Below are 22,261 nucleotides of genomic sequence, written 5' to 3'. Positions count from 1 at the left end.
GATGAAATTGATTTCTAAAAAGTTCTCGTGCACGTCCGGTTCATTCTGTTCAAATTTGATTTCATTTTCAGATGGGATTAACGCATTTATTTGTGGCGTTCTAGATAGTAAATCTGCGCATGTATTTTCAGTTCCCGGAATATATTCTATTTGACAATTGTATCCGGCGATACCTAAAGCCCATAACTGGATTTTCTTATTTTTCATTGGAGCTTCTAACAAGTATTTCAGTGGTTTGTGATCAGTTCGAATGACAAATTTGGCATTATGCAAGTAGTGATCAAATTTCTGGAGTGCAAAATGAATTGCATATGCTTCTTTTTCTACTGTAGACCACCGCGTTTGGGTGTCACTTAATTTATGTGAAAGATAACAAATAGGTTTTTCATTTCTAATACCCAATATTTTTACTTCATTTTCCTGTTCGTTTTCATCTAACTGTTGGGCTAAACACGCGCCTATTGCTGTATCAGAAGCATCCGTGTAGAGAATATACTCTTTATTTGGATCGGGAATTGATAAAAGTGGCACTTTAGTTAGACTCTCTTTTAAGAAATCAAAAGCTTTTTGACAATCGTCATTCCATTTGAATCTTGCATATTTCTTTGTTAATGATACCAAGGGTTCTGCGATCTTTGAAAAGTTTGGTATGAATCGACGGTAATAACTACACATACCGATAAAACTGCGAATTTCTTTTACAGTACTCAGTGAAGGTAGAGTGCGAATTGCAGCTACTTTATTCGGATCAGGTCTTATTCCTTCTTTATCAATTATGAACCCTAAATACTGCGTTTTCTCTTGAACAAAACTGCACTTTTTGGCTTTCAATTTTAATCCATGCTCTTTAAGTCGTTCAAATACAATTTGAATATGTTTTTCATGATCTTGAATGGTTTCTGAAAATATCAAAATATCGTCTAAATAAGCCAAAGCAAATGATTCTAGTCCTGCTAGTACTGTGCTCATGAGTTCTGAAAATATTTGTGGAGCATTGCAAAGGCCAAAAGGCATTACATTAAATTCAAATAAACCTCTGTGACACACAAAAGCTGTTTTCTCTTTATCTGCTTCGTCCATAAGTACTTGCCAATAACCCGACTTCAAATCCAATGATGTAAAATATTTTGTTTTTCCTAACTGATCTAATAAATCGTCAATCAAGGGCAAGGGCCACGAATTTGTTTTTGTGATCTTATTTAGTTGTCTAAAATCTACACAAAAACGTTTTGTTCCATCTTTCTTATCTACTACCACGATAGGGAAACTCCAAGGTGATTTTGAACGCCGCACTATGTTTGCGCTTAACATTTCATCGATTGCTTTATCTACGATCACTCGTTTATTCAACGGAGTTCGATACGGTTTCATTTTAATTGGTAAATGGTCACCTGTATCTATTTTCATTTTGATCGTATTAGTATGCCCTAAGTCTGCATCTGTTTTAGCAAATAGATCTTTATTTTGCATGCAAAGTTTTTCAATCATTCCTCTGTGCTCTGGAGAGACATTGAGTTCTGCTTTCAGGTCATTTATTTCTTTTTCTTTTTCTTTATTTTTATCAAGAACCGAGATGTTAATCGATTGATCATCTACAACATTTATTCGACCAATAATGCACCCTCTCTTGAGTTCGTAAGTTTTATTGGTGTTATTCACAACCAAAACTGGTATTTTACGCGATGATTTTGTTTTCGCGATTATGTTCCCTATCATAAGACCTGGTTCGTCACTAATGAAACCTTTATCTAATGCATTTACTTCAACAACTTTGTTTTGAAAATTTGCGTGATCTTTATGTTTTGCAAAACAAACTGTCGCGGATTGAGGTCTTAAAATAGTTTTCTTTGAAGCTCTCAAAATTGATGCAATGTGAACATCTTCAACCATTGGAACATATGTTTTACCAATACGTAAACTGCCAAGATCAAAATAAAGTCTGACACCATTTTGGACTAACCAGTCTCTACCCAAAATAAAAGATCTGTTTATATTTTGAACAACAAAAAATTGATGAGACATTGTGAGACCTCCTACAACAAATTCAATTTGAGTACAACCTTCAATTTTCAAATCAGCGCCATTTACAGATTTCAAATTCACTTTTGGTTTTGAAAGTTTAAAAGGATTAGAAAAGGACCAATAAACATTTGAACTAACCAATGAAACAGCGGCGCCTGTATATATAAGAGGTCTAAATCTTCTTTTCTCAATTTTGATAATACATGAATTTGGATTTTCTATTGAATTAACAGTCAAAGTGGGGAGATTTTTCACATTCTCAAAAATTTTCTTTTTCTTTAAATATTTCTTTTTCTTTAAATAGCTCCCCCCAAAGGTCCCATTTTGGGCGGAGCTTCCTAGTTTAACTCTTCCCAATTTTCTTCTTCAGCCCCTGCTGGTAGGGCATTAATAGCTTCAATTTTTCTCTTTTTATTTGGGCATTCAGGACTGTAGTGTCCTCTTTTATTACAGGTCCAACATACAACTTCACTGCGAGGTCGTTTTGTCTCAACTGCTAAAACTTTCTTCGGGGTGTATGTCTTTTTGACAGACTGTCTTGGTCGTTGCCCTTTGTCATGTCTGTTTCCCCTCTTATATCTATAATGGTCAACCTCCATCGGTTCTCCCGTAAAGGTTGCCGGGGCAAAATAATTTCTCCCAGTTCTTAATTGAAACCTTTGTTGCAAATTAAATTCGGCTCTTGCAGAATTTATTGCATCCTGCATGGTAGCAGGATTATCACGCATGACCTTTATTTTTAATCTGTCTGAATACAGACCATCGACAAAGAACCCAACAAGTTGGTTTTCTGTGACTCGCATATCTTGAGCACCTTGATATGCCTCCTCCGCTATGGAGAGCAACCGTTCAGCAAAGATCTGTACATTTTCAAATTTTTCTTGCTTAACTTGTCTCAGCAGCATAAAAGCATGCTGCGAATCTGTAATTTCTGCAAATCTCATGGAGAGTTCTGCCTTGAGGGTATCCCATTCTACCCTCTGATTTGCCTTGAAATACCTTTGAATAAAATCACTGACCGCCCCTGTACTAGTTTTGAAAGCTATCATTTTTACATTTTCAGCAGGAACTCCCTCTAGAAAAGCATGTTTTTCAATCGCTTTAATCCATCTCTTAAATAATTTTGGATCCCCATCAAAAGGTGTAATTTGATTAGTTCCCAAATTTTGATTTAAACTGTCCATCTTTATTGAAAGACCCTTTACAGCAGTTATAAATTCTTGCTCAGACATTTTTACAAGAGATTATGGCAGAGAAAATAAATACTTACAGAACGGAGGAGAAGTTGCAGTTTTCAAATTCCAGTGGTCACCCGTTCGAAACCAAACCAAATCCTGGTCACGGCACCAAATGAACGTCTATAACACAACGACTTTGGATACGGTTATATATATATTTATTATGTCATTGTTGCACAATATAGACGTCATGCATATACAGTTAGAACAATGTTGTCAGCACAGGTACAGTTAAAATATTATAAAGTTAGTACTTGGTATATCCACTGGATGCCAAACTAGTAACTAGTACAGGGGGGCACAAATTTCGTATAGTGGTTTGTCTAAAGTTCTTGTTCTCTTCTGTCCTCCGCCTGTCCAGTCTTAGAATATATATCTTCATATTTCCAATCGTTAGATCCTGGTTTAATAATTAATTATTGGAAAGCTTCTAAGTCATTTATGAAATTGCTTTGATCGATTTTCTTGCAGATTTAATCAAGTGTTCAATTACAATTCTGAATGTGGTCAATTAATGTTATCAAGTCATTCTCCAATACATTTAATTATTTAGATACCAATAAGGGATACTGACCACTTCGTTCAATTATGATATTTCATCAAAGCTGACCCATAATAATTCACATTAATATTTACACCAGTATTGACTACATTAAACACATTATCAGTGAATAGAAATAGAGTACATAAGAACCTAAATGGCTCTCAAGGACATATAAGGATTATTATGCCTTATACACATATGTCCTTATTAATCAAAGATACGAAACACAACAGATATTAAAAAGTTAATATATAGTTTATTTATATGTAGGGTATAGTCCAATTGTGTTACAAATGTTTCAAGTGTTTCCATGTGATCTATATGTGAGAATACTTCAAAGTTTTTCTACAATATTATAATCTTATATTGAACAAGATCCGAACCAATATATGGAGGTATTATTTGATGCCAGACAAAATTGTGACGAGAAGGAATCGTATAATGCGGGGTAAAAAAAAAACCCATTGCATATGATGCACTCGACTCCGAACTAAAAGTACCTAACGATAAACAGAACGGCTGACTAAGATCTTGATTTTCTAGAAAAAAAAATGTTAGAATTATTTTGTTTTGTTTTTTATTTAAATAAACTCTCTATAGCTTTTGAAAATTTCTAATTTATAGATACAACTTTAATGGAAATTACTAGTATAAATATAATAATCAAACTATTAATAAAGTTGATTCTTTATGAAATTCGCAGAATTATATATATATATATATATTGGTTATTATTATCATTAAGCTGTAGAATTAATTTTGGTACTTTTCATTTGTACCTATTTTATTTTTTTTTTCACCATTCCAAATAGAAAATTATATATATATATATATATTCATTTGGCTGGATACATTTTTTTTAAACTTAAGAAGTTGGGATTACCTTTGATGTAAACAGCATGAATTTAGATCTACTTAAAACACATAAAACATATCTTATTCTAAAAAAAACACCATGCATTCATACTTATAAAATATCAGGATATCAGCTTTGGTTGGAGCTCTTTAAATTTTTTTGTTATGAATTCATTCCATGATATCACATATTTTTCAGTTATAAACTACTCAATAAAAACAAGACATTTCTTGTCAGCGTTACCCTCATTCGTATTGGCGATTACTTGATAAATGATTTCATTTTAATAAAAAGGACCAGGTAAAGGGAGAATAAACATACTCTGTGCTTTATGTACAGTCATGCGCTTTTATGTATTGTTACTTTTAAAACATTGTGATTTACTACGTTTATCTATACATGTACGTACAATGTTACAAATAGGATGCAATAAAAACTTGAAATTGATACAGCAGTGTCATAGAACGCGTTTTATTACTCTTGAAAAATACAGATAATTCATATTCTTTATAGAGCTCGATGTTTCTGTTTACATTTCGAATTCGGTCTCATTAATTTTTTAAAATTATTTTCCAAACACTAAGTTCCTTGTAAGATTACTTTTTCACTCAAATATATTTCCATAATAAAAAAGAGAACATGATTATATTATTTATGAAACGAAATGAATCGTCAAACTAGGCCTGTAGACACCCCCTCCCCCTTTATTTTCAAGTATAGATTTTGCTAAAGTATTTTTTCTTTACATGCAGGTTGACCCCAACCCCCAATTTTTAACTGTTGTTAGGTCAAGAGCATGCAAATCCGTGGATATCGTTATATAGTTTGAAGTTGTATAGTAATCCTGATTTCGATCGACTGCTTCTTGTACCCTTAAATTCGTAGAAAATATTTCAGGCACGAAGCATCAGGAATTTTTATTTTGTTATTATTTTTTTGCGAAAGGAACCTTCTTCCATTGTAAAATGTTCACTGAAAAGCCAGCTTTTTTGTTGTTGGATTGGAATTGAAGGTCCCTCACTACCTCATCGGAGTAGGATTTGCGAGATTGGACACTTTATCTTGTTTTGCTCGTCAATTAGTATAGAAAAGCCGTAAAGATATTAAACATTTTTAAATAGAAAATTATTTATGAAAATAAAACACATAATTTTTGAATATTTTTTTAATTTGTGGTTTAAATCTTCTTAAAACCAGTCACAACTGGGGAGAACATGTTCATTAATCATATTTATAAAAGAAATTGAAATGAAATAACCAAATTTTAGAGAAATTAATTTTTTTAAATTTTGGCCAATCCCGATCAAAATTAAACCGATCCCAACCATAATTGTACAATTATTGGATATAAATTACGTTTTCTCAAGAACACTCATCTGATTAGGTGTAATAAGGGTTAAATTATAATTGAACATGACAATAAATTAGATTTCTTCATTGTTTATATATGAAGAGGCAATAAATTAGCATTTTATTCATTTTGTGTTAATTTTGATCGGGATCAATTTAATATTGATCGGGTTAGGTCCAAATATTAAAAAAAATTAATTTATCTAAAATTTCTCAATTTCGTTTGATTTTTTTTTTAATGATTGACAAACATGTTGTCCTCAGTTGTGACTAGTTTTATGGTGTTTTAACCATACGTTTAAAAAATGTCCACGAATGATATGTTTTATTTACATAAATATTTTTTTTTTTAAATGAAAGTCTTACCAGCCTTTACTTCCATATTTTATTAGATATTCATATGATGCATTCATTAACAGCAAACTTTTAACTCGAAAACAACTTATTTGGATATAAATAATTTTTTCGAATTTTCTTTGAAAAAATACAAAAAAATTCATAAGTAATAATTAAGAGCTAATCTCGGCCTTTCAATGCTGAAACCATTGTTTTAAAAGGATGACTCAAAGATCTATAAAATAAAAAGTTGGTGTGGCATTCCATCTTGAGGTAATTTGGCACCCCCCTTACTTTCAAAAGCAATACTACATATGTATCTATATATTATAATTTTAAATTAACTCCTTTATATGCATTTTACCTATTCAAAATAATCTACAGTATAAAAACAGAAAGGCTCAAATTCAGATTAGTAAAACGACTGTATAATATTAATGCATTTTCATGGATACATGTATTTATGTAATCACCACACTTTGTTCAAAATTTAATACTACATACATGTACTACTTTTTCACATTAATATGTATTTCAAAATAATGATATTTTCGTTTCAATATTAAAATTAAAGTTGCGCAAGTATTTGCTCGATTTTTTTTTTTACTGTTTAGTACTTCTTAAAATGCATTGTGCAAATTCCACAACCCAGATGACAGCATCTCTGTGTGAATTGCTAGTGACCTTCAAGATCAATCAAAAGGTATTTTTGATGTGTCCAATAACTACAAATCGATTAGCGAACAGGTGTCTTTCATTCCTACATTCCAGCACCACCAGGGGGGAATCTCTCGATATGAAAAGGTCACGCATCCACATCCTGAATTATAACCATAAGTACACACAGTGGGTGGTGGAGGAGAAGAGTTTGATTAGTTAATAACTCTCCTGTATTACATCACATGCTGTTTTTATTTACTCACCTTTACTATGATAATATCATTGTTTTGAACTTTCAAAAGAAATCGCGATATAGAGGAATGACACAGTGGAAAAATCTAACAATAAACACGCAACTGGATATTTTCCTCCCCCTTTTTACATTATCTACATGTATACATTTGTAAAATGTTTATAATCGGGGTTGTTAATTTATATGCTTATTGCATGCCTGTCAGTTTCTACATGTATAAACCACGTTGTGCATATTCTTGAGAGTCTAGTGTAATTCTAAAAGACTGAATCTTTTTGAAAGGATCAAAAATTTCTCATCCTCTTGTTTTATACTGTTTCAAGCATCCAAGCCACACTGAGCTGTTCTCTAATGAATATTGATGAATTGTGCGCAATGAGGATGCGTCGTATATTATGTCGATGTTGTATTCTCACTCGTGCAGTTTTCGTTTTTACGTTTGTGTTATTTTCTATTTCGTGTAAATATTTTGTTGATTGTGTAGTTTTTCTGTAGTTTGTGTAAGTTTCAATAACTTTGTGTATATTTTCCTCACTTTGTGTAAGTTTTGACTTGCTCGTGTAATTTTTTTTTAAGGTCGTGCAGAAAATAGTTTTGAACCAATGGGCGTGCCATACAGACATCCCCAGTTGTTCACTTCATTTAATCTTGGTTTAACAACATCACTCTATATTTATTTTATAATTACCTAACATTCACATCGATGCAGTCAATAAATGTGGTGAGTATTAACTTATATCGTTGACTGCCCGTTTATCCATTTGGCATGTATATTTTTTGGATTAACTAGAGTGGAAAAAGTGTACATTTCTCAAGTTGGCAAGTTAACATTCACTGGAAGAAACGAGACTTTTCAGTTAAAAGTGAAAGGCGGCTTTCAGTGACTTTTCAGTTGCCATTCAGCCACTGAATGGCTGGTACATTTCAATGACCTTTCAGTTGCCTTTCAGCCATATTTCAGATACCTTTTAGTCACCATTCAGCATAAACATTTCAGTTATCTTTCAGTGACCTTTCCGTCAACTTTCAGTTAGCTTTTCGTCGACTTTCAGTGACCTTTCCGTCGTCTTTCAATTACCTTTCCGTCATTTTTCAGTTACCTTTCCCTAATCCTTTAGTACACATTTTAGTATCAATTCAGCAATTTTTTTTACTGGCTTATTAATTTTTAATCAGTAGTTTTTCCTTTAAAATATTTTGCCTAAATTTATTATCCTATCTAAACTCTGTTTTTTTTTCTTATTGTAATAAATGTACCTAGTAAATAAAACTGGTAATCATGCTTAAACTTAGATGTTCAATTGTATTTCAAGTATTCTTATACGTTCAGACAAACTAAAATAAGAAGAATCTTTCTATTTCTTATGACACTTTAAATATTGAAAAGATCCTTGTAATTAACTTACACAATTTAAATCAATCGCGTTTCATAGATATCCAACATTTAAAAAATAACCAATTTATTTCCGGCTCGGAATTAAATATCACAGACAGTTTAAAGTCAATTCAATCATAGAAACGAGGGGATATATAAGGTCAAATTTGGCGAAAATTTTGAATTGAACGTAGAAATATAGCAAATATCCTGTTAATCTACACTAGATCTTGTATTTATTTTTTAGATCAGATATGTCGTATACTCCCTAGTATAACTTTAACATGTTTAAATTGTTAAAGACTTTAAAAATATGTTTTAACAATTATTTTTTTTATATGTTTAAAAAATGATAACAATTCAACAAAACACGTAAAATTAAAAAAAATATGGACTCATAAAATATTTCATTTTCCAGTTAGATTAAAAGAAAAAAAATCTTCCAAAAACAAAAAGATAATTGTCTATTTTTTTATTTCTGTTAATCTCTAATTCGATCTCTAAGGAGATTTCTTTGACAAGAACAGGTGCCCGTCGCCGATAATTGTCATCATCCCGAGAAGAGATGTGTAATCAATCAGTCTGTCCCCAAAATCCGCGCAATTAACACAGAATATACAAAATATATACAAGATATATACACATAGAAACTCCTCGATACAACAGGTGAACCGTGTTCCATTTCGATTTCAACATATTGATTGATTTTAATTCAAAGATTACCAATAAGAAGCAGTAGCTCAGTTGATAAGGTTACGGACTTTTCCACTGCCGACCAGGGTTCAATTCTGGCATTGGGAATGTTTTTTTTTCTTGCATTAATTTTTTTTCTTCATTTTTAATATTATATAAACTAAGTGCTATTAAATCAGGAAAAAGTGAAATAAATTTTTTAAGTTAAAAAATAAGCTGATTATTTAATAAAAAGATGCAACTGAATGATAACTGAAAGGTCACTGAAATATACCTGCCGTTCAGTCGACTGAATGGTAACGGAATGATCACAGAAAAATCACGGGAAAGGATCTTTTCAGTGACCTTTCAGTGACCATTCAGTGGGCATTCAGTTACCATTCCGTCGAATGAATGTTGTAATTTCATCTTGTGATTACTATTATTTTTCCATAGTGAATTCAAAATTTACATAATGATAGGCCGATTTATTGCAATTCTATATATGTGAAAAAATTAAATTTCCTTAAGATATCTAAAAAGAAAAACTTACTTTCAATGAAATTTGATATTTGATATTATTTTGTTTGCATTAAATAATAGCCTCATACTCATATTTTTTTCTATGTTTTGGCTTGAGAATCCTTTCCATTCATATTTTTGTCTGTACCTCATCTTAAACCACAATTTAAAGTCAGTGCATACATTTATTTCTATTCCAAAATCCTTTAAATTACATGATTTTTTGTAGTTAATATATGTAGCATTTATAATATGTTTCAATACTAAATTCAGATTAATTTGATAAAACAGTTTTAGTGCACAATTATATGATTCTACAAAAAAAAAAAACAAATTTCATTTTAACAATTTCTTATTTCTGCTTTTTTTACACTTATAATCTTAAAAGGACATATCTGTTACAGAAAACACTCTGGTAAAGGAAATTCTCGACAATTGGCGAGAAGACGATATTGCTTTCATTCCTACAAGAGCAAGTGAAGCAGTGGAAGAAAAACTTAAAAGTCTTAACCTCATCACAGTGGTTGGAAATTCTGGGTCTGGAAAATCTGCAATAATTCAACATATTGCACTAATTCTTAAGGATCAGGGATGGAATGTCATGCCGTTGGATAAGGTGGAAGAAATTAAAAAGATCTGTTCAACTGGAGTCTCAGAAAATCGTATATTATTTGTATTCAATGATCCTTTAGGTAAGGAATCGTTAGATGAAATTTTGTATCACTCATGGAAAAGTTTAGAGAAAACGCTGGAGATTTGCTTGAAGAAGAATAAACTATTGATATCATGTAGAAGATGCGTCTTTTATGACAAGAGAATCAAGGGTAACTTATTGGATAACTCATCTGCAGTAGAGATTGATAACGAAAAAAATGGACTGACGATTGACGAGAAAAGAGCGATCTTAAATCAGTATTCACAGAATCTTCATTTATCCGAGGAGGTTTTTACCGAAATAATCAAAACCGAAGCTTACTTCCCATTGCTTTGTAAGCTTTATTCAAGGGAGGCGAACTACAAAGAAAAGGGGGTCGATTTCTTCAAAAATCCGTACAAATTTATTAAAAAGGAAATTGAAGTTTGGAAGAAAACAGACAAGAAAAGATTTTGCTCACTTATCTTGATAGTGGCTTTTAAAAACAATTTGAAAATCGATGCTATTGTGAAAAATGATACTTGTTTGATGAAATTTAAAGAAATTTTAGGTATGTGTGAGTTACAAGAAAACACACATATTTCAGTCATTCGTAATACTCTACACGAATTGAAAGGATCCTATGTCAAACGTGTCGGAAATGCTTTCCAATTCCTTCACGATTTTATTATGGAGATAACGACTCTGGTGTTTGGAGTTGATTGTCCACAAGAGACAATACAGTACGCAGACACACTGCGTGAAAATTTGGCTTTACAAAACAAGTAAAGATAATGTAAATTTATTATTTACAATGCCTTTAATTGGCTTTTCTGAAAAAAGTCAAAGTTGGAAAAGGTAACCTTTACATTAACTTTACATGCACTTAAATATGATGTAATGTCCCACATTGTCTTGACTTTACAAAAAAGTAAAGTTAATATTTACAACCATTAAACACAGTATTTAGGATATATTAAATCTGATAATTAGAGACCTTAAATTTAATTAAATACCATCTTTAATAACCACAATCTGATAATTACAAACCTTAAATTTAATTAAATACCATCTTTAATAACCACAAAAGTTAATAATTTCCGTTTTCCATTCCAGTGAATGAAGCCTTATTCAAATTATGAATAAATTTTTTCTTCCAAATTGATAAATTGCGGAAATGTAAACATCATAATTAATATACATATTAAGAAAAAGCTGACTTTAACTTTGTTTATTACAATACAAAACATTATTTTTTACAAACATAAGATCAAAAGCATCAAGATTCTTGGCAGTATATGTTGCACACATCCTATCCTGCAAATTACTTACATATCAAAGACAGAGTACATTTCACAAATATGTTTTTTTTGTATGTGACATGTTTTATAATAAAACCAACTGTACATTCTTGAATTTAAAGATGTGAATCAACATAAAACTATGTCCTCTTTCTTGTGGATATTGGTTTTAGTGGAAATCAACAACTGTCAAAATTTTTTTGTCACACCTCCCTTTTCAGAGTTCAAAACTTTTCTCCCCATGCAGGCATTTTCCTAATGCTTTTCCTAAAAGAAAAAAAAAGTATTTTTTTCAGTGCCATGCATAAATATGAATATTTTCAACGGCGTCCGTGTTATCAGAATTCACAATACCATGATTAATAAAAATAAAAACAAGGCACAACCTTACTGATAAAAAAACAGTTCATACATGACCTTTAACCTCAAAAAGCAAAAAAATGTAAATTTATTAATTTAATAAGATGAGTGGAACTCTTGTTATTGCCATATTATATGAAGAATCAATGGGTTATGTCATGTATCCCTTATCACAAAAATCCTATAAATTACAATTAGAGAAATATGTTTTTTTAACGGTACTACACAAAAACAAAGATCAAATCCCTGAAATATTGAGAAATCATAGGTTTCCTGACTACTCAGTTGTCAGTTTACAAAGAGAACAATATAGTGCTACATACCGTATAAGTAAAATTTTTATCGAGGATTTAATTTTGGCATTATTAGCGAGGGTGTTGAGATCGCCAAAATTAAATATCGCTAAAAATTAATTGCGTTTTATTTGTTATAGTTTCTTAAATGTGCATTTTAAAGTCGCTAAAATAGCATTTCGCTAAAAATAAATTACCAGTTTTAAAGGACAAATCGTAAAATTTGCATCTCGCTAAAATTTCAACTTATACGGTATTTAGTTTAGCTGTACATGTATACAGAATGATACTGAAGTTATGGTTTAGGATATATGTACCTTTTTCCCAAATCGCATGTTTCAGCTCATGAACTTTTTCCTGATATGGAACAGTAAAAGGACTTTAGGTGAGAGTCCCTCAAATTGAAGATGACAATCATGCTGAAATAGAATTCATACTGTGATTAACATTTTGTACATATGGACAAATATAGTCAATATTTTTAAAACAAAATTATGAGTTTGAAGCAAACTGCTGCACTTGGTCACCAGAGAATGAATTGATTTTGAAAATTAATACACAGTGTAATCACAAATAATAGCTATTGACAAACACCCTTATGTTATTTTTTATCAAGAATAATCTAAATTTAGTTCTAAACAATACTTGCCATTTATAATATGAAAGTTGAGAACCCGCATCTTCTTCATGACAGATCTTTTAATTTTCTCATGGTAGGCTGAGTAGCTTGAGACTATACAAAGGAAATTGAACATTTTTTTTTTACAAATATATGACGATATTGACTCCCGAGCAAGTCAAGCACTAAATAATGTAAATGTTTGTTCAAGTAACAGATTTCATGAAATTTATTATTAAAATGTGCTTGTACCAAAGAACACTGGGATCCTCAATCTGGGTAATCATGTTTTGTTGTCTTCTTCGCCCCGTCTTGATGTTTTCCCTTCAACAATCTGCATACTGAATTCACTGTACCTGTGTTTTAAGAAAATGGACACAGTTTAAAATAAAAATGATATAAATAAAAATAAATAAACTCTCAAAGTTGAGAGTTTATGTATATAGGTGTAGTACTTTTCTTAAAACATAATTTTTCTTGCCTGATCAGAATCTTTATTAAAGCAACTTTTAGAGTGAAGTTAACATGGTTAATGTAGATACAAATTACAATTATCAATCCGGAAGACAAGCCCCTATGATTCATACACCTTTACAGAATAAAGTGACGCACATAAACATTTAATACCCAAATTATCAAAAGTACTTATCCAATATACTAGCAGAAAATAACAAACAAAGCGTCGTTTTCCGTGACTTTGATTAGTTTCATTCTTTCACAACATGCATAATGTACTGATCTGAAAGTGAAAGTAAAAACGGCTGGAAATCGTAAACAAACCTTTAGAGCATGCCAACACGGGAGTTCGAGCAGTTGTCAAGGCAAGAATCTTCTTAAATCTAGATGAAGTGTCAAAAAATTACCACTGGTTTCAAACTTTGTCAAAATAACGATGCAGACCCGCTCAACTTGATTTGAAATGATTGGCTATTCAACCGAATACACAGTGCCATATTTGGGTTACTGTTCAGAGTAGATCGTTCGTTTTACATTCGAGAAGAGTTCACATATTACTTGAATGAAGAGGATAACATAATACTGAGCTGAAAATTGTGTGTAAAGTATGTTTTCAGTGTAGTTTACAATACAGGCTGTAAATGTGCTGGAGGTTTTATTGATGTTGAAGCTTGTAAACAAAACTAATAAACGTAGGACTTATTCACGGCAATGTATGGGAACCAGAGCAGGGAACCAGTCTAGAAGGCAAAGAAAATTCCGCCAAGTAAACAACAAAGAAAGGGATTTGGGATGTTGTCAGTTGTATACATTATGTGGGCCGGTGACTGCAAGGTAATACATGTGTCTTATTTGTTAAGCATAATTCGTTTCATTTAATTATGGAAATTTATCCGTCCCAACCAGTGGCGTAGCATCGTTTTTGAAAGCGGGGGGGGGGGGGGGGGGGGGGGGGCAGGCAGAGAAATTTTTTTTACTTACCTAAAAAAGTTGACAAGCAAAGAAAAAAAAAGGTTAAAGTTGCCCAAAGTCGAAAATCCTATTTCGTGGTGGTGGTTGTGGTGGTGGTGGTGGGGGGGGGGGGGGGGGTAGGTAAACTTTTTCTCAGTGACAACTACCAATCAGACTTTGAATTAACATTTCCTATAGTGTAAGTTAGGTTTGGAAAAAAAGTGGGGTGGCCAGCCCCCCCCCCCCTGGCCCCCCGGATACTACGCCCCTGCCAACACTGGCAGAAATATAACTAATCTGACTTCAAAATTCCTTCCTCTGTTCCCCCCAGTACATGTAACACTCTTCGCTTTCATTTTTTTTTTAATTTTCATCGTATTTTTTTTTTTTTAGAAGCAAGGAATGTGGAGCTATTGCATGCTGCTAAGGATGGAAAGGTCTTGTGTTTATTGGTTTTTCCTGAGACACCAGTCACAGTTGTACCTTATTTCTATTTTAGGTAATGTCTTTTGAGTTTTTTTAAGTAGAGGGAACAATGCATTTTTTCATTCAATATAAAGCTTTGCTCTCATTTTTAAAGAAATTTTCATTGTATATTTTTGTAGAAGCAAGGAATGTGGAGATAATGCAAGCTGCTAAGGATGGAAAGGTCTTGTGTTTATTGGTTGTGCCTGAGACACCAGTCACAGTTGTACCTTATTTCCATTTTAGGTAATGTCTTTTGAGTTTTTTTAAGTAGAGGGAACAATGCATTTTTCATTCAATATAAGTTTAAAATTCTAGAGATAACTTTTTTTTCAACATTGTTGGATACTCACTACATGATTTTATCTAAAGAAAAGTATTTAAAATATTTCCTCACATTTTTTAAAGAGGCCAGGTATGGTGAAGAGATAATTCATTTTTTATTCAAAATCTTATTTTCCATGCATTTGTACAGGGAGTCTATACAACATGTATACACTTGAAAGGTGAGCGTCAGATTTAATTTTGAAGATGGATGACTTTCAGATGTTGTGATGAAGATTGTCGAAAGAGATTATCAACATAGAACCAATCCATATGAATGTGCAAGTCAGGTGAGGATTGGACTTCAACATTTAATCAAGAGATGTTTATATACCGCTAAGCTTAGTGAAAGCACACCATAAACATTTTAAGTATCTCAGTAAGTTTCATGGATATTACAGATGTATCACTATCATATGTTTGACATTGAGTTGCTTTGTCTAAATTTCCATTATGTTTAGTTATACATGTTTTAAGTTACTTAAGTATGTCTTCAAAAGCTTGTGCTTTAATTTCAATAGAAGTAATGAAAACCTATTTAAAAATTGTATTGTTTTTCTTTATAATTTTGAAAATTATTATTATTAGGACTTTTACAACACCTGAGTACCCAGATGACTGTTGAACTAATTGGTGAACAAGAAAAGATGTCAGAGAGGGGAATCCAATACAGATGTCATGATCAAGAAAATGTACTGTTATCAATGATATGATCAAGAATTTGTAAACTTGTAGCGATTTAGAATATCTTATCTGTAATATAACTCTTCAATACTTAATTGTTCACACATTATCATCTTATCTGTATATGAATCGCCCCCTCTTATATAACCCCCTGCTGATTGTAATGACCTGTGTATTGATTCCTGATCTTAAGGATCTTATAATTTGCTCCTGATTGTCAGGAGCGGATCTTGAGTACATGTATATATATAGTGCGACAGAATTTTAGAATATGATAGGAAGATGGAAATATAGAAGACTTAGTAGATAGAACTGTTAGAGATAGATAAAGTTACTTACTTACTTGGAATATTGCCTAATATTTCTTGGATTTATATGTACATATGATTATTTAACTTGGATTTTATTTTTAGTGAATTATTTTTCCTGAATGTTTCTACTTGTGATGTGCTGTGTAAATAAACTGTAGACTAGAATTTCGGCATCTATTTTCAAGATATGAGGAACAATGATAAATTGATTTATTCATGCAAACTGACATTATGAAATGTGTAATAAGACCGCCCGATGCGGCGCTACAAACTAACTAGGAAATATCTTGGAGATTCATAGATGAACATGCAAGCATTCATGGTTTTAAATGTTATTCATTCAGAGTTTTTGCACAAATTCAATTTTCAGTATAGTAATTTAAACTGGATGTGTGATTTTCAGTACAGTTATGTAAAATGAATATGTTACATGTACTTATTTTGATTGTCAGTTTCTCAACAGGACATAATTGTAATTTATTTATTTGCAGAACAAAACACACAGAACTTTTTTTTCTCTTTGTGCATCATACACGTTTTACACCATCTTGGTTACATATTTTACATTTATGACGTGTAAATCGAGCAAACACATGAAAATACGTGAAGCTGGATACATATGCAAACATGCATCTACCATAACCTATTACATATTTTCCAAGGTGTGTGAAGTCGAGCACATGCATGAAAATGTGTGAAGCTGGACACATACACAAATACACATGCATCTGCCACAACCTATTACATATTTTCCAAAGCGTGTGAAGTCAAGCACATACATGAAAATGTGTGAAGCTGGACACATATGCAAACACACAAGCATCTACCACAACCTATTACATATTTTCCAAGGCGTGTGAAGTCGAGCACATACATGAAAATGTGTGAAGCTGGACACATATGCAAAAACACCAACATTTACCACAGACATAAAAACATAGTCTAAACTAAATCAGGCACAGACAGGCACACGGGGTGAAGCTGGACTCGTACATGATCTCATGCATTTTGCAAACTGCATCCCCGCATCTATTCTAATAGATTTTTCACCATATTTTGTGTTTGTGAATATGTAAAATGCATCATTTTGCTTTACGAGTTGAAGATGTTATTAGCCTGTGTATAATAATCTCAAATCAAATAGCCTTTTATGTAATTTTTTCCACATTTTTAATTCAATTTAAACTGCAAAGTTTATTTTTTATATGTACATGCACCATAAAGAATAAATATTGAACCAATATTATATTTTAAAGTGAAATGGGACCTCCATTTCATACGCAGAAATGTGAAATTTATACTTGTCATCTGTATTTCTTTTTTTAATTTTTTCTCACATGTATCAGAATGTTTAAAGGAAAACAAAAGTCTAAGATAGCTCAATATAATGTTTATATTCAAGGTTATAACTGGATATTGTTTGTGCTGTATATCTGACTCATCATATTATGAGAAGCAAAAATACAGAATATTTTAGATCATTTTTGATTGGAAAATGAAAAATATCAGTATGCCAATTTTTCCCATTGCTATATTTTTAATTACTTTATCATTAATATCAATGTACATACATGTATTAAAAATCTATGCCATCCAATTCAGAGAGTTGTAGGCAATCCTGGTGCAGATAATATTTTTTTTCCTGTGTTTTGAGTATAGTGGGAATACATTGTATGCGAGGAATGATTATTAATGGGTTTGGTTGTATAAGTGGCGTGGCCAAAGGAAAGCCAATGAGAAATGAGTATTCAGTAATATGTTCATATCATTCTAAGCCAGTGCTCTTCAATACACACACATTTTTTTTTTGCTTTATATATATCATATTTGTATAAATATACTGGTAATGGAAATAACAAAACTGTTCAAATGTATTTTAATTTTGATTTTTTCATACATGCAAATATTATAGGATGTTTGTGCATTTTTAACTATTGCACCGAATGCACGTCCGGCATTCTCCTTTGAGACATTATTTACATAGCGACGGACACAGGTTTTCCATAGTTAACCATCTATGGTTTTTGCCTGGGCGGTTTTTAATGTCAGTGATAGGGATACAATTTATTAAATGTAAAATATTTTGCAAATGCATTGCAGTGCATTATTGTTTCACATTCAATGTAATGTATGTTAAATATTTATGTTTTGTTACATGTATCAAAATAAACGCCAGCTGCTCCAACTAAGCTAACCTGGCTTACATCATAGGTGTTGTATTATTTGAGGTGTAGTCTGTCAAATAATGATGAGTCGAGTGTTTGAATCTGTAGATGACTATTTCTAATACTAATTTCAACTGGAAATGGATTCAAGATAATTAAAAAAATATATGACATTTATCTTAAAATTCTAGGTACTGACTAGATTAGATTCTTTAAACTAACTGTGAAAATCCAAAGAATAAGTGTATCAAACAATAGTCAGCATTCAAATAAGACTTTTATAAAATATGTATATTTAATGAACTTTAATATGGCATTAAAGGTGAAAGGTTATATTTAATTATCTTTTCGTGTAAGTAAAGGTTACCTTTTCACCTTTACTTTTTGTAAAGTTTATACAAAGATGACCTTGCTTTTTGGAACACCTTTAATGAAATTTACTTCACAAGTAAAGTTTTGTAAAGGTGTTTTTTCAAGCAGTGACAGTGGTTTTCTGAGACGACGGGTAAGGATAGAAGACGATATAGAAGAGGAAGATAGCGATCCCTTTACTGTTTACCTGCCTGAAGAGTACATTGGTGATCTCGTAGACCGATTCATTTTTGATATTAAGACAGACAATGTTATTGATGTTATTTTGAATCCCTGTTTAAGGGACGAAAGCGTGATCAAATCTTTTAAGGAAAAGGTAGAATCGTTGGAAAAGTTTCCAGAACTTCTTACAAATATGGAATATAAGATAAAAGGATCAGAATTTTTAAAAAAAATTGAGACCTTTGGTTTGTCAAGACTTGCATTTCTTGATTTAAAAGAAAAAACATGTCCCTTAATTGGATTAATTATATTTTGCCATAATGATATTTCTTAAACAGTATGCCTCAAACAAAGTTAATGGAATATCCAATATTTTCTGCTGTATGTGCCAACGTTGATTCAAATCTATTTAAATTCCTTAGCCCAGAATATAAAAAAGAAGCTATGGATGAAATGTGGTATATATTTTTACCAATTCACATTGCATCTGTATTCCATAACTTTTCAATAATTGAAGAATTGGTTAGACTTAATGCTGACGTTAATAAATTCACCCCTGATTGTAGCATGACTCCATTAATTCTGGCAGCAGCAAACACTGAAGGACATTTGAAAGAGATTGGAAAGAAAATAGAAGGAGATAGACGTAATAAAACCATTCTTTCTTTACTGAGAAATGGTGCCAAAATTAATATGTGTGGTATCGATGGTGTAAGTCCGCTCTACATAGCTTGCCAAAATGGACATCAAAGCACTGTGCAACTTTTATTAACTAAAAGCGCTGACATACACTTATGTGACAAAGATGGTAAAAGTCCCCTCTATGTATCTTGTCAAAATGGGCATGAAAATACAGTAAAGCTTTTACTAAACAACGGCTCTCAAATCAATTCATCGGATATTGATGGAGTCACTCCCCTTTTTATTACTTGTCAAAACGGACATGACAGTACAGTGCAACTTTTACTGAATAACGGTGCTAAAATAAATTTATGTGACAACAAGGGGAGAAGTCCTCTCTATATCGCTTGTCAGAATGGACATAACAATACTGTACAAGTTTTACTAAATATGGGTGCTGAAATTAATTTATGTAACAGGAATGGATACACTCCTCTCCACATAGCTAGTTATAAAAGACATGAGAGCACAGTACAAATTTTACTGAAGAGAGGTGCTGATATCAATTCTTGTGACAAAGATGGAAAAAGCGCCCTTTATTCAGCTTGTTTCAATGGATTTAAGAGTATGGTCAAAATTTTACTGAACAACGGCGCCAAAATAAATGCATATGACAAGAATGGAGTCACTTCCCTCTATCAAGCTTGTAGCCATGGACATGAAAGTACTGTACAATCTTTGCTAGTCAATGGGGCCGACATCAATTTATGTACGGAAAATTCAGTCAGTCCACTACAAATTGCTTCTTATAAGGGCTATGACAGCACGGTACATTGTTTACTGACAAACGGCGCAAAAATCAATTTAAGTGATAATCATGGAGAAAGTTCTCTTTGGAAAGCTTGTCATAATGGACATGATAGTGCGGTACAACTGTTACTTAACTTCGGCGCAGGCATCAATTTATGTAACAAGAATGGAGCCAGTCCTCTTTATATAGCTTGTCAAAATGGACATGATAGCACGGTACAACTGTTACTGAACAACGGTGCCGACATCAATTTATGTGATAATGATGGATTCAGTCCTCTTCTTGTAGCTGGTAAAAATGGACATGATAGCACGGTACAACTGTTACTGAACAATGGTGCTGACGTCAATTTATCTAACAAGAATGGAGCCAGTCCTCTTTATATAGCTTGTCAAAATAGACATGATAGCACTGTACAACTGTTAGTAAACAATGGTGCAGACATCAATTTATGTGATAATGATGGATTCAGTCCTCTTTATTTAGCTTGTCAAAATGTGCACGAAAGCACGGTACAACTATTACTGAACAACAATGCCAACATCAATTTATGTAACAAGAATGGAGCCAGTCCTCTTTATATTGCTTGTTATAAAGGACATGATAGCACAGTACAGTTGTTACTGAACAACGGTGCAGACATCAATTTATGTGATAATTATGGAGCCAGTCCTCTTCATATAGCTTGTCAAAATGGACATGATAGCACGGTACAACTGTTACTGAACAACGGTGCCGACGTCAATTTATGTGATAATTATGGAGCCAGTCCTCTTCATATAGCTTGTCAAAATGGACATGATAGCACAGTACAGTTGTTACTGAACAACGGTGCCGACATCAATTTATGTGATAATTATGGAGCCAGTCCTCTTCATATAGCTTGTCAAAATGGACATGATAGCACGGTACAGTTGTTATTGAACAACAGTGCAACCATCAATCTTTTTAACAAAAATGCAGTCAGTCCTCTTTATATAGCTTCTTATAATGGACATGATAGCACAGTACAGTTGTTACTGAACAACGGTGCAGACATCAATTTATGTCATAATGATGGATTCAGTCCTCTTTATATAGCCTGTGAGAATGGACATGATAGCACGGTACTACTGCTACTAAACAACGGCGCCGACATCAATTTGTGTGATAATGTTGGAGTCAGTCCTCTTTATAAAGTTTGTCAAAATGGACATGATAGCACGTTACAACTGTTACTGAATAACGATGCGGACATCAATCTATGTAATAATTATGGGGTCAGTCCTCTTCAAGTAGCTTGTTATTATGGACATGATAGTACGGTACAACTGTTACTGAACAACGGTGCCGACATCAATTTATGTGACAAGAATGGAGCCAGTGCGTTGTGGATCGCCTGTCTTAATGGACATCATAGTATTGTACAATTATTACTGAACAGCGGAGCCGATACCAATTTATTTGACAAAAATGGAGTCTCCCCTCTTTCCATAGCATCTGAAAATGGACATATAAAAGCGGCACAATTATTATTAAGCAATAGCATCGACCCAAGTTAATGTGATGACTTTAAGCTTATGCTGTACTCCGTCAAAATAGACAGCTTTGAACAAATTCAACTCTACAGCGGCGACGATATGAATAAAAGTGATGATTTCTTTTCGTTTTCTCTCACGATAGCTAAATTGAACATTAAAGTCTATTTTTTTTTTTTTGAAAAATGCAGCCACATCTACGTAATATTGTTTTTATCTTAATTTAACAAATTCATTTCAGTGTCATGTGCCAATAAAAAAATATATGACGTAAAATTTTGTCAACATTTACAAGGATATCAGAAGGAATGCGGTAAACTTTGGATGATTTGTCCGCCTTGGTAAAGTGTTGTTGACTCATTTAATCATAAAAATTGTGTGCCTAAT

General features: G+C 32.3%; 1 protein-coding gene and 2 long non-coding RNA genes across 5 annotated transcripts; 1 reads left to right on the top strand and 2 right to left on the bottom strand.

Annotated features, from left to right (window-relative positions):
* The first annotated feature begins 3,268 nt into the window (after positions 1 to 3,268).
* On the top strand, positions 3,269 to 22,053 carry LOC134274719 (ankyrin-1-like). The gene is made up of 5 exons (XM_062756960.1): positions 3,269 to 3,359; positions 10,233 to 11,220; positions 18,878 to 19,087; positions 19,264 to 19,622; positions 20,502 to 22,053. The coding sequence occupies exons 1-5, from the start codon at positions 3,269 to 3,271 to the stop codon at positions 21,896 to 21,898; spliced, it is 3,045 nt and encodes a 1,014-aa protein (XP_062612944.1). The 3' UTR covers positions 21,899 to 22,053.
* On the bottom strand, positions 11,264 to 12,831 carry LOC134274721 (uncharacterized). Of its 2 annotated transcripts, XR_009993701.1 has the most exons (3): positions 12,734 to 12,831; positions 11,513 to 12,030; positions 11,264 to 11,459 (listed from the first exon to the last, which is right to left on the bottom strand). It is a non-coding gene; the product is annotated as an uncharacterized LOC134274721 (long non-coding RNA). The 2 variants fall into 2 exon arrangements; XR_009993700.1 differs by having other exon boundaries at positions 11,264 to 12,030.
* On the bottom strand, positions 13,062 to 13,939 carry LOC134274720 (uncharacterized). 2 transcript variants are annotated; one of them, XR_009993698.1, is made up of 3 exons: positions 13,816 to 13,939; positions 13,288 to 13,391; positions 13,062 to 13,149 (listed from the first exon to the last, which is right to left on the bottom strand). It is a non-coding gene; the product is annotated as an uncharacterized LOC134274720 (long non-coding RNA). The 2 variants fall into 2 exon arrangements; XR_009993699.1 differs by lacking the exon at positions 13,816 to 13,939 and adding an exon at positions 13,578 to 13,669 and having other exon boundaries at positions 13,288 to 13,494.
* Positions 22,054 to 22,261: the final 208 nt, after the last annotated feature.

This window comes from Saccostrea cucullata, unplaced genomic scaffold (assembly GCF_032062105.1).
Source record: "Saccostrea cucullata isolate Sc308-1 unplaced genomic scaffold, CSIRO_AGI_Scuc_v1 ctg7833, whole genome shotgun sequence".
NCBI classification, from domain to species: domain Eukaryota; kingdom Metazoa; phylum Mollusca; class Bivalvia; order Ostreida; family Ostreidae; genus Saccostrea; species Saccostrea cuccullata.
Note: the sequence above shows the minus strand (reverse complement) of the source record. Positions and strands in the feature narration are given on the sequence as shown.